This window comes from Lepidochelys kempii, chromosome 17 (assembly GCF_965140265.1).
Source record: "Lepidochelys kempii isolate rLepKem1 chromosome 17, rLepKem1.hap2, whole genome shotgun sequence".
NCBI lineage: Eukaryota > Metazoa > Chordata > Testudines > Cheloniidae > Lepidochelys > Lepidochelys kempii.
Window position 1 is genome coordinate 5706448 of NC_133272.1, and position 13613 is coordinate 5720060.

Sequence of the window (13613 nt, forward strand, 5' to 3'; positions counted from 1 at the left end):
TCACTTTTTGCAGGCATTTGAGTTAAGTTGGTGCTGCCGTTGCTCACAAGTTGGACTGCCTGAATTTTTTTTGTTTTTTGTTTTTAAATCTACCATATCAGAGATTCTTTAATTTCCCAGAGCAGGGAAAAATGTTCTCCCTGTGGCATGTTGGCAGGGATCTTGAGTTGTCTGTTTCCTAGTGATCAGGTAAGCATATCTCATACACCCCACCTCAAAGGAGTGCTTTATCCCACCTAACTCTCATATGATTGTAAGAAGGTAGGCATTTTTGAACTAGAGTAATTACATGCTAGGTATTAGTGTATTTCATAATTAAAAGCAAAACAAACAAAAAACAGTGTCCGCAGTTCAGCACTTTTATTATCAATCTTACTAAATAGTGACCAAGTAGTTGCATGTAGATGAAAAATGATCCAAGGAAATAAGTTTTAGTTTCAAAATTTCATTGTGTGGTTATAAAAAAACTAAACTGTAAAAATTGAGAAATGCTTCTGAGGTCTGATCTGTGTGGCTGAAGAAAAACTTCTGTTTCATTGCTGACGATCTATAATGGATTTTTTTTCTCTTTAATTCACTGTATTAACACTAAATAAATTGTCTTAATTTATTTGAGTTGTATTGAGGAGGCATTTAAATGTTTTATCTCAGCTTTACAGAATTAAGTGGCTTAAATTAATCTATAAAGACCATTCATGTTAACACTGCCAACTTGCTTTGAAGGAGCAGGGTAGACCCATGATGCATCAGAAACTGGGAGACCTGTTTCGAATTCATTTTCTTTTATCACTAGGAATTTTATTGTGATTTATACTTTTCATTGGTAGGACCTTCCTTTTTTTGTTTATAATATACAAATTAAATGTAAATCAGTAGAGTGAGAGTTCAGGAAACTGAAAAATAAATTTCCTGAAAGGACTTTGGTGCATGCCACATAAGGCACAGTCAAATTGAAAATGTTGAAAGTGTAGAAACTTCTAAAGTGTTATTCAGTTGAGAAAATTTAGGGCTTATATGTAAATATTAAGAGCATTGTCCAGTAATAGCTGCAAGAGAATTTGTAGGTATTTTGAATTCAGTATTCCAAAACCATGATCATTTTTTCCTAGTTTAGCTCTCAATCAAGTGACTGGAAACGTTTCCTATTTTCCATTTCAGCGTTAGAACTTTATATTCAAAGTTTTTACAACTTTTTAAAAGATGATCTTCAAAGGATTTGCATTTAAGATTGAGCTTGTACTTTTTTTTTCTTTCTTTTTTTTTTTTTTTAACTACTTTGACACCCAAAGATGACAACACGTGGCTTTTGGGGTTTTTTTTTTTTTTTTTTGGTAACCCCCTCTCCCCCTTCTTTTACCTGTAGAGAGAAATCAAGAACATGATCTTCCCTTTGTCTGATGACCTTCTGGATGTTTAAGAACATGTTTAGTGTGAACTCTCTTGCAACTTTGTTGACGGAAAGAGTGTTGAATCCTTAACAAAGAGCTCTTTTCCCCAAAAAATATTTATCAGTCAGTGAAGATAAATAGGTGTTAACAAAACAATCAAATTAAAATCTTTAGCAATTCTCCTTAATACTATGTATTTGTTTTACCCTCTTTCTCTTTTCCCAGTGAGCACTTGTCCTGCTCTTTCACCTTTTTCTTGCATGGGGACAGCAATGTTTGTACCAGTGTGGAAATCAACCAGCACCAACCTGTATACCTTCTTAGTGAAGAACACCTTACCCTTGCCCAGCAGTCTAACAGCCCTTTTCAAGGTAGGTTTCTGTGACTTATTTTAATACTTTTGTTCTTGAGCAATCCTTCATTAGCTAATCTAAAGGAATGTTGATGCCAAAATGGGGGGAGAGGGAGCAGCAATGAAAAGTAGGTTTATAGATTTGTATGACTCTATGCTGCTCCATTCATTTTTGGCCACTGGTTCTGTCATAACTTAAACACTGTGATAAAGCTGATGAGAAGCAGCTAAATCATCATCCTTTTTCCTAAAGGTTAAGGAAGGCGATCTTCCTGTGTATCGATTGGCCTAAAGAAGGGGGGGCGGGAAACTCATTCTGTGGTGTGGTGAGACAACTAGCTTTCCGGTCTAGTCCAACTGCAGAATCCTTACCTCATGATGTTTAGATACTGCATTTAAAGACCTTGTTGAAAAGTAAATAAATCTATAAATCTATAAATCTTTCCTGTCCATTAACTTACTCTATGTACATCCATCACTCCCATCTATTTGTAATCTGCCAACACTTCAGGGATTCCCATTCTTAGTTAGGTGGAGCAGGAATGCCCATCTCCTCCCCACCCCCGAAACAAACATTTGTCTTCCCCTTGGGGAACTCCTTCACTTTTGGCATTTTAGAGGGGTGGGCATGTAAAGAAACAGCTGTTCTCTAAGCTTGGTGCCATGAGGATCAACATCAGTGGCAGCAGCAAGTGTTGGGGCTGGGGGATGGCAGAGCAGGAGCCCAGTTCTGCAGACTCAGCAGTGTTAGCAAGGCAAGTGTGTCAAGAAAAAGCCCTTTCTTGGTCCGTCTGGTGCCTTCTGGCAGCAGTGACAGGGCTACCTTATGTTGCACATTTCCTGTGACACTCCTACGTTTGGGAGCCCTGTCTGCATTCCTACAGCTCAGCCTAAATGTCATGCATTAGGTATATCATTAAGTTTATGGTCATATGTAAATTAGCTAATTAATAATTGCATAAAATACCACATATGGGACCGCATAAAACTTGTGTAGTGACATCTCAGAAAGCTGTTGCATGGCAATAGGATCAGAAAGTGAACAGGAAGGAGGAGAATCTCTGGTGCCTGTGCGGCTTTGCCCATGAGTTCCCTCTCCAGTTCCAGCTTGAGCTGTAGCGCAGGCTGGATCCTTTTGAAGATGGGAAGAGAGCTTGGGGGCTGGATCTGATCAGTGTGCTGTATGTTTGACACCCCTGTTCTAGAGGATGAGCTTCCCTACTGGCTACTATGATTAGTTATCCTATATGGGAACACATTAGCCTTGTCTATTAATACTGTTCCAGAAATAGTGCTGACTGTGGGTTGTCCTATTCTGTGCAGTTAAATTGTGTTCGGAAACAGTTTAACTGCACTACTGCTGATGCCTATTGGTAACAGGTAACTTTCCTAATGTAGGCAAGACTATCGTATTTCCTTGTATGTAGTCAGTCTGACCTATTTCTATCATCATTTAATTGTAACAAACAGAAGGGGGAGATGACCACATGTAGACCATTGGGCAGCAAGTTAACACTGTCACAAAGAAAGCTAAACCAGACTCTTGGATGCCACAAATTCATTTTACCTGCACATCTTCACCTGTTCGTGTGCACAGACAGCTGCATACTCCTTTCTATCCATGATGAAATTTTCTGTCACAGATGTTCAGGTGGATTAACTTCTAACTGTTATGGTACATTAATTCTTACATAACTCATCTTCTTTCAATACATATACATTTTAATGAGGTATAATAAATTATTGTTCTAAGATATGAGTGTAGGGGTCTTCTTATTATCCTGTACTGTAGTGAGGTGCAGTCTAACCTGTCATTTAAAATGGATTATTTGGTGGTAGATATTGGCTGAAATCCTAGTCATGGAGGAGGTGCAGATCATTCTCTAGGTGTATCCAAAAATTGTTTGTTTGTATATACAGTTATCCTAAGTCCATTTGGATTAAATGGCACACTCACAGGACAGTCATTCAAGCTCTCAGATTCATCTACAAAAAAGCTGATTGGTGAATGGAAGCAATTCTATCCTATCACATCTAACCTGAAGGAGGGTTCTGAGGAAAAACAAGAAGAGATGGATTGGGAAGATGACTCTCTGGCTGCTGTGGAAGTCCTTGTAGGTATGTAATCTTAATGCATGTTGCTTCTTTACTGAAATTCTCTGGCCAAGTAGGAGCTGGCTTATTTTAAAGGTGAACCGTGATCTTGTAAACTTTTGAATGAAAGAGATTCCTGAATCCGACTTTTATTCTTTGCTGTATGTTACACAGTGTTTTGAAGAATAGTTTAGCTGCCTTTGTTTTGCTATACCAGCCAAAATGATTCTATAAGTGACAAATCCTTGTCAATTACCTGATGCAGGTAAGAAGGGAAGCTTATTTTGGGTCCTATAGAACATTTTTACAGCTAGAACATAAATGGCCATTGACAATTTCTGTCCTGAAATCTGCTCTAGGAGTGATAGAATAGTATTTCTTCCCAAACTTTTGAAAGCTAAGGCTCCTTCAGAAAAATGAAATCAGTTTCATCTCCCCTTCAGTCTCACTATGTGATGTTCAAGGCCTACGCAAAATGAGTGGTCGTTCACAGTAGATTGTGTTGATCTTCATAATATACTTTTTCTTCTTATTCCAGTTGGGTACTGGAATAGTTAACAATGTTGACATTTAAAGTAACAATGTTGGCATCTGAGTTTAAACCCAGTGAGATGAATGTGAAAGGGGCGTTTCACTCCTGAGAGTTACTGCTTCAGGTTCTCTGCAAACTTGGACAGACCTGGTTGCATTGGTTTATAGTACTTGAGTCACATCTTCATGGCTTTCTTCACATCTATGGCTGCTAGAAGCTTTAAAATTAAGGCCAAGGCACTAGAGAACAATTGAGGCTTGTCCACTGTGTCTTCCCCACCCCCCCAAAGCTAAACTCTGACCGGAAACCTTTTGACCCATCAGAGCCCTGTGGGCCAAGAGCTTTTGGAATGTTGCCAGCTAATGCAGTTATTTCTGTACCTCAGGTGCTGCAATGTGAAGGCTTGGAGTTTAAACCCTGATGCTGATGCATGATGGGAATGTTGTTTGTTGTACAGATTAGAATATTTTTTGCCTTCAGTTGGTTTTTTGTTTTTGTTTAATCTATAAGAGTTAAGAAATGCCAAATTCATGGTGAGCCATGCAAGCTTAATTTGTCGGTTTGTGCATCATGATCTTTAATCACATGATGGCATACTGTCTTTTTCCACAGGGCTGCGGCCTCCATTTGCACACAGGCGGGACACACAAGGGGGCTGAATTATGGTTGCATAGGCAGCTGTAAATCTGGCATTTCCTAATATTTGAGTGCTTGACTTTGTAATCTAAATGTTCTTTTACTGTTTTGTATGTAATATAATTGTAATTAAAGGTGTGGGAAAAACTAACTTACATGCATGATCACCCTTTTCTAAATCTTCTAAATTAGTTTTTTGGAGATGGATTTTGGGAAAGGTTTCTTTTCATGTGTCTCTTAGAACCCTGCATGTTTTCTCCTTTCCAAGTTTTCCATTATGTATGTATGTATAATTGAGGTAGCATTTAGAGGCCAGGGCCTCCTTTGTGCTAGGAGTTGTATAAATATAATAGAGATGGTGCCTGCCCTCAAGAGTTTACAGTCTAAGTCTTTAGACAACAGGTAGATACAACAAACGAGCAATGAGCTGCACTGGTCAGCATTGTAAAGAGTGCTTTCATAAACCTTAGTATTGAGCCTCTGGATTTGATACACGAAGCCAAGGATAACTTCTTTCCATAAGAGCCAGTCAACAGTGCTCTTCAACTGACCAGAGAATTCATCATTGAATGATCTAAGACATTCCCAGTGATTGTGCCCACTGTACTCACAGCCCCTGTTGAACTGGAGTAAAAAACTGGGGATCAAATAGGAGGTCCTATTAGGCAAGACAGAGTTCTTACTGAAGTAAAATTAATTGGAATCTCTAAATTGCTTTGATTGAATACCCAGATGCTTTTTGTCTGTCATGTTTGGTAGCCTGTGAAATTTCTATTTAAGGAAACCCAGCATATATTTTCAGCTTTTTAGAAAGTTTTAAAATATTGGTAATTGTTGACTTTATTTGCCAGTTTCACCTCCCCCTCTTTCAGCCAAGTAACTTATATAAATCCTATATCTGCACTCTCTCCCTAAAATGTATCTTCTCCTGAGCTGAGATCCTGTACCCAAAAGTTTCAGAGGAGACTGAATTTTTACAGAAAAGAGATTGTACTGTATGTCCTCTGAATTACAATCTTAATTATACAATTTATTTCTATAATTAACAGCTTAATTTTTAATCTATAAGTAAGACATACAAGGTAATCTTTATTTCCCACACTTTTTTAAAAAGAATAATGGAAAGAAATGTGAAAAAAGAAAACCTGACTTGACTATTAAGCCAGCACAAATATGTGACTTCTATTTGCAAGGCTAAATGATTGGAAATGCCTTAATTTTACTACTGTAGCTAACTGTTCTTTAATAGTTGCAAAGAAGCAAATACTTGGGGGTGGGAGGGATTAAAATGAAGAAACTTCCACCAGAGTGGAGTTGCCACAATAACAAGTATGAATTAATTGACAAGGAATTCTGCTATTGAAGGAAGTTGCTTTATTGGAGAAACTGGAAAAGTAGGGTAAACTATATTGAATGACTGACAAGTAACACATTCAGAATAGCAGTGGACAGGAGGATAATTACAAGAAAGGGGAGCTTGTAATGGTATTGAAGCTTATCACAGTAACTGGTGGCATAATCACCATTTATATGTTGGAACCCCTTGTATAGAAAAAATGGTTTTAGACTTTATCAGAATACCTCTGAACAAGTACTGGTCACTGGTACTGCAGCACTTATAATACATTAACATAATTAAACTAAACCTCTCAGAATGACTGCTATTCAGTCATTATTTATGAAACAGTGAAAGGAGCTGCATAATTGGCCTCAAGTTATCTAGTTTTCTGGCTTGTTTTAGTTCTCTCATATCATTTATAAGGAAATAGATAATGTTGCAATGTGATTTAAAAACAGAACAAAACCCTAACGATTAGAGAGGAAAATCTCATATTTGCTTATATAGCTGGTATTCATGATTGAGTTGAGTATATAATGACTATACCCTTTTTTTCAGCTGGTGTGCGAATGGTCTACCCAGCATGCTTTGTTCTAGTTCCTCAGACAGACGTTCCTGCTCCTAGCACTGTGGGGGTTTCTCACTGTTCAGCTACTTGCTTGGGTGTCCACCAAGTGCCTGCTTCCACAAGAGATCCTGTCATGTCTTCTGTAACTTTGACTCCACCTACGTCCCCAGAGGAAGTTCAGACAGGTATAGTCAATATTCCCTTTTCCAAAAAGAAAAACTGTCTTGGGGTTTCTGCTTAAAATAGGCTGTCAGAATGTTTAGATAGTATTCAGAGCAATTGATTTGTAACCTCCAGCATGTTGTCCTTTAATTGTCACTGTAATCCTAAAACGGTTTAAATTGTAATAATGTACTAGATGTTTTTATCATTAACACTTTTTTGACTTTTTTTTATAAAATAGTATAAAAATGGTATTTGCAAAATGGTTGTAATTTAAAACCTGAACATTGATTTGGCTGGACAGTACTTGCTACTGTTTATGGAGAGACTCTTGGTTTCGGAGTGAAAAGGTGACATTCCCAGCCTCTTTGGAATCAGCCTTTTAAGCATTGTAGAGCATTTTTATAATGTTGAAGAAGGCCGCTTGCTTTCTCATCCGTGAGCAATCACAGGTGTAGTTCTGAGTTGTCGATCTGCATCAGGATAAAAATCTCGGAATTCAGGGGTTGGGGAAAGTCTGAGTGTTAGCACTGGAGCTCTTCTAAAGAAGGTCTAGTCACTGCCTTGAGACTTTTGAATACCTCCGGAGCCAGGGTGGATAAAAATCAATGATTTTAAAAACGATATTTTTTAAAAATTTAAATTCTGCATTTTTCTTTTTAAAAATAAAGCTGTTTATCAGAATTTCAGACTTAATGTTAGCCTATATTAAGGCCTAAATTTACTATGAACATAATTGAAACAACAAATAAAAAAATATGCTGTGCCAATGAAACCTCTTCATCTTTTAATGAGTTAGTGTTGCTTTTTTAATTATACACAGAATTAGAGGAAAATGTTTAGTTTTTGAGGTCAGCTCTAGTTTTATAAGTGTTACTATCATGTACTGCATTAAGCATCTGTATTTTTAGTTTTTACAGTTGAGGAAATGCTGATATTTACATTTTTCCAAATGTAAGCACTAAGAGTTGTTGTGCAGAAAAGCTTCTGCATTCATTACTTTTGGTTTCAATCTAGCTAGCAGGCGCAGAGAGAATATTTTCTTTTGGACTAATTCATTCAGAATTGAGAAACCAATGGGGAATCGAGAAAGCTGGAGAGCTTGTTTTTCCTCTTCCAATCTGTGAATAAAAACCAGGGGACGAGGTCTGTTAGTTTGAAAAACTTGAAGCACATAGGCACAGATTATCAAAAATATTTAAGTGCCTAAATATACAGATAGGTGTCTCGTAAGATTTTTTTCAAAAGACCTTAAACAAGTTTGGGTCTGTTTCCCATTGATTCTGGTGGGGATTTAGGCACTTTCAAAAATCCTACCAGGTAGTTGACTGCATCTTTGGGTACCTAAGTACCTTTGTTTTGGATTGTCATGGGCCAGATTTATAATCTGTCAATTTACTAACTCTAGCTAATGATTCTTGTTTCAATAAATCAGTTTGAAATACAAAACATGAGTAAAGTTTTTGATACTTTCATATCCAGCACATCTAAGGTATTTAATTAATAAAATATTGGTGTGTTTGTGCATTTTTAATCTAATTCCAATTTTCATCCAAATGCAGCACGAGACAAATCACAAGTAAAAATATCATTTAGTAAATACAGAAGGTATTATTTTCTAACATTAAAAATTAAATGTGAAGTTCTTAAACATTGCTTAAATAAATGTGTATAATAGTATATCCTCCTGGTTAGCGAAAAGTACTAAATTTTAATGTAAAGTATATTTATTTTTTTTTCTTTTTGGAAATTAACATTTTGTAGTGGTTATACCAACCAAAGAGAATGAACCATTATTTAGGAAAATAATTTTAACCTTATTTCAGATTTGTATTTCTTAGTTAATTATTGTAATAAAATTTTCCTACTTGCTGACTCAAATGGGCGATTTTAAATAATTTTGGATTGATCATCAATTTCCTGCCAATTAGGATTGTCTATATGTATAATACTCTCTTGCTGCCTTGTCTATCTAGTTTTAAATATCTCAACCAAGGGGGTGTTTCATGTCTGTCATATAGTGTATATGTTAAATTTTCATTAATTTTTTAAAAAACCTCTGATATGCCCTTTGTGCCATTCTACATAAGTCTTCTTCCTTTGGAATTTATATCCCTCAAAATGGTTGCATTTAATTATGCATCTGTGTACCCCCAATGAATAACATGTTAGATAATTGGGGAATATCAAAATATAGTAGGAATTGCAGAAGACCATGTTAAGGGACGGATCTTAAACCAACTGAAGTTACCGTAAAGATTCCTGTTGACTTCAGTGGCCTTTGGATCAAACTGTAAATCAGCTTTTCACGATCAAACTGTATGTGGTTGAAGGATTAAGAATTATTTTATACAGTTTACATGTTTGTGGGTGTTTTTTATATCTATATAAAGCGCGCGCACACACAAATTACGCACAAATATATACTTAAGAATTCCTGTTGGTGCTGCTTTTAGTTTGAAATGTGTATTTAAACTTGTTCCTTGAGAAAAGAGGTGCAGTATTCATAGGGATATATTTTCTGTTGGGGGAGGGAGTCCTTTTTCTTCTTTTTTTCTTTTCAAATTTGGCTCATGAAGAAAAATATTGACCAGAGGCTGCAGAGTAATACACCTCGTTCGGGGTGAGGGGGTGGGGAGAGAGAAGGTCATTCAACTTGTGGTAATGCATGAAAGAGGGAAAACAGCAGGGATTATTTAATATGATCACAAAATGCAAAATACATTTGTTCTTGGATAGGCTCAATATGTTCCTATTGCAGGAGTAAGATTCTATTAAACACTCAATGTAGCTTCTAAAGAAATTGAGGTGGCATAGGAACTCACTTCAATTTAAATTTGTATACTGTTCTTCCGTGTGATAGGACACTATCTCACTGTATACCATGTATACCTACAGTTTTTTCTACGTTTTTTATTCCTAATTTTAAAATATGTAACAAAATACATCCCTCAAAGGATGATATTTTGTTTTGCCTATTGGCTGGAACAGTTTTTGAGTTGTATGGACCTCTATAGTCATGTTGTCTGGTTGGCTAAAATCTTTTTTTCTTTCTTTCTTTTTTTTTTTTTTTTTTAATTTTTATGCTGCTTTTCTCTTTTCAGTTGATGCTCAGTCAGCCCAGAAGTGGGTGAAATTTTGTTCGGTTTCTGATGGATTTAGCTCTGACAGTACTAGCCACCATGGTGGCAAAATCCCTAGAAAACTAGCCAATCAGGTGGTGGATCGAGTTTGGCAAGAATGCAATATGAACAGAGCACAGAACAAGTATGTACTCCTTTCTGAAACTGAAATTAAAGCTGTATATTAAATATTATGCCTTTATATATAAATTTATTGATATATAAATACTGTCCAGCTTCTTGCTGCACAAAATGGTTTGAAGCAAGGCTGCTAAAACCTGCTGTTCATCAGCAAAGCGTGTTTTACCTTTGAAACACTTTAAAAAAGTAACTTACTGCGAATGCTAGTTCACATTGCTTATTTCTTCAGTATAATGTTTATCATCTTTCCTGACTCTTGTATCTATTAGTTTTTACCCTCTGCTAAATGTTAAGAGGTAACATACATTCTAGTTAACAGTAACTCCCCAATATTGAATCATAGGAGAAAGTATTCTGCTACATCAAATGGCTTATGTGTTGAAGAGGCAGCTGACAAAGTAGCATCCTGGGATTTTGTTGAAGCCACACAGAGGACAAATTGCAATTGCTCAAGGTACAGTACCCAGTAGACTTGTCCAATAACGTAGACAAAGTGAAGTATGCAGGAAGGGTTTTAAAGACGGATTTGGGAATACTAAACCATAACTGTCTGTACTGTGGGGGACCTACATGATGATTTAAGTTGTGTATCCTGAGTCCTGAACTCCATTATAGACTCTTGGTGAAGGGCTCACACCTACAATTAGACTAACAAGTGGATTTTTCTTTCTTTGCATGGATTAGCACAGTGATCTAATGGCAGCTAAATGTAGATTTCTGGATTCAGGTGTGGAATCCTGAGGGCACGTAAGGCCTAGGACTACAGAGGCAATATGCTCCCTCCTAGTCTTTAGTATTCTTTAGCTAGTGCAATGTGGTGTTGGCAGGCATAGGAAGAAAAAGCCAGAAAAAGAGCTGGTGTGGGGCCTTGAGGATTTGGGAAGGAGATACTTTTCCCTTTGGTGGCACAGTTTCTGCATTCTCCAGAGGGGTGGGTGGATTTGAAACCCCTGTTATGGCCAATTAACAGCATTAAGCAGCACTTACCTCCAGTCAACTTCCCACAATAACTAGAGACCACTGGAGAAACCTTGTGTTCTAATTTCCAGATTTCTATTATAGTTTTTGCTTTGAAAAGGAGGGGTGGGGAAGAAGGTTTCCGAGAACACACTAACAGTTGTGTTTCAAATTTAATTGAAGTACCATTAATCCCAATGGTAGCCTAGGTTGGGGCTTTTGGGCTTTTAGACTTTTTTGTTTTGTTTTTTGTTACACCACATAGAATATCAAATGTTATGTGGCTGTGATTTAATGATGGAATTTAAGAGCTTTTCTGCACAGGCACAAAGGAAAGTTAATCTGAATTAACTAAAAGTGTGAATTTAAAAGTGGATTACGTGGATTTTCATAATTGTATTTCCCAGACCTGAAGAGCTCTGTGTAGTTCAAAAGCTTGTCTCTTTCACCCACAGAAGTTGGTCCAATAAAAGATATTACCTCACCCAACTTGTGTGTCGCACTTAAAACTAGGCAACCATATTTTTTCTGCTTCACTATTTAATACCTTCTAGAATATTTTGAAAAATTCTAATTAACATGTTTATTTTTAAAGAAAAATCTGATTCATATAAAATGAAGTACAAGTGTAGATATACTTCAGGGATTCATTGAAATGTTATTCTCAATTTGTTTCCCAGGCACAAAAATCTTAAACCGAGAAGTTCGGGTCAGCAGGGGCAGGCACCACCTGTAGGCCAACAACAACAAGCAGCTCCGAAGCACAAGACAAATGAGAAGCAAGAGAAGGGGGATAAGCCACAAAAACGCCCTTTGACGCCTTTTCACCATCGTGCATCTATTAGTGACGATGTTGCCATGGAGGCAGATTCAGCAAGTCAGAGGCTTGTGATCACAGCACCAGACAGTCAAGTGAGATTTTCAAATATCAGAACTAATGATGTAGCAAAGACTCCTCAGATGCATGGCACTGAAATGGCAAATTCACCTCAACCACCACCACTTAGTCCTCACCCATGTGATGTAGTAGATGAAGGGGTAACTAAAACTCCTTCTACTCCTCAGAGCCAGCATTTCTATCAGATGCCAACACCAGATCCCTTGGTTCCCACAAAAACAATGGAAGACAGGATAGACCCCTTGTCTCAGCCTTTCCCACCTCAATTCCCAGAAGTTATAGAACCTACAATATATGTTGGTACTGCAATGAATTTGGAGGAAGATGATGCTAACACCACTTGGAAGTTTTACAAAGTTCCAAAGAAAAAGGATGTGGAATTCTTACCACCACAACTTCCAAGTGATAAATTCAGAGATGATCCGGTAGGACCAACTGGACAGGACAACATAACGTCAGTTACAGAGTAGGTACTTTTTTAAAGCACTCAATAATGTAACTCACTATAAAATAGCCGAACTGAGACTCTCTCTTTTTTTTTTTTTTTTAGCAGACTAGTATGTCATTACTTTAATACAGTATGTGGTATTTGAACTGCAATCTCATTCAAAATGTCAATGATTTTTATGAAAGGACATTTGAGTTCCACAGTAACCCTTTAGGAACTCCATTCATACAATAGACTCAGCATTCATTTGTGTGAGTTTGGAAAATGTTGGAGTCCTTAGAGAAAAAGCATTAAAAGTGCATTGTTATAATTTTGTGAGATTCTTAATCACAGAGCTGAATCTCCAAAAAGAAAGGTTGGCTTTGTTCATTGAATCATAGGTATTTATTTGTTATCAAAAGTCAAGAACTTTTTACCATGTGGAAATATGTCATGAAACAGAATTGGTACTGTAAGTTTGTCTGCTGACATGGGGCCCAAGATATAGTGGCCTTAAAGTCACAGCTAACTTTAAACATATGAGTGTGGGTAGTCCCATTGACTTTAATACAACTACTTGCTTGCCTAAGGTTAGGCACATGGGTAAGGACCTTGCTAACTCACAGCTTAAATGAGGAGGAATTGAAGAGCACAGTCAAGGTACTGTTCATGTTTCCATCATTCATCTCTCTTTTGCAGCTGACTTGTGCCTGTTTGGGACCGTAAAGTGTATTTACCCCTTCCCACTCAGTGGACACACACAACAGATCTCTAGTTGTCCAGTAGAAGGATTGGTATCTTTCTGTCAGACTCGAGTTTAACAACTTTCAAATCTTAATTTAATATTTCATGATTTAAGAGGCTAGGCTGAACTGCAACTTGACTTTCCTGTTTGGTCAAATTCTCCTTAAAAACTGGTTTGATTGTTTTTATAGTTCTGACTTTTTGACATTGTTGAGTTTCGCTTTGTGTGATCCAGGCCACTTGAAGGCACATT

General features: G+C 37.0%; 1 protein-coding gene across 6 annotated transcripts in view; it reads left to right on the plus strand.

Annotated features, from left to right (window-relative positions):
- The window catches only part of MED13 (mediator complex subunit 13), an 80047-nt gene that overhangs the window by 36773 nt on the left and 29661 nt on the right, over positions 1–13613 (plus strand). For 5 of the 6 annotated variants that reach the window (XM_073315788.1, XM_073315794.1, XM_073315791.1 and 2 more), the window contains 6 exons: positions 1614–1759; positions 3661–3858; positions 6900–7094; positions 10176–10338; positions 10678–10788; positions 11972–12655. In XM_073315788.1, coding sequence (XP_073171889.1) covers positions 1614–1759; positions 3661–3858; positions 6900–7094; positions 10176–10338; positions 10678–10788; positions 11972–12655 — 1497 coding nt within the window. The remainder of the gene's footprint in view (positions 1–1613; positions 1760–3660; positions 3859–6899; positions 7095–10175; positions 10339–10677; positions 10789–11971; positions 12656–13613) is intronic. The other variant, XM_073315789.1, reaches the window with a different exon arrangement.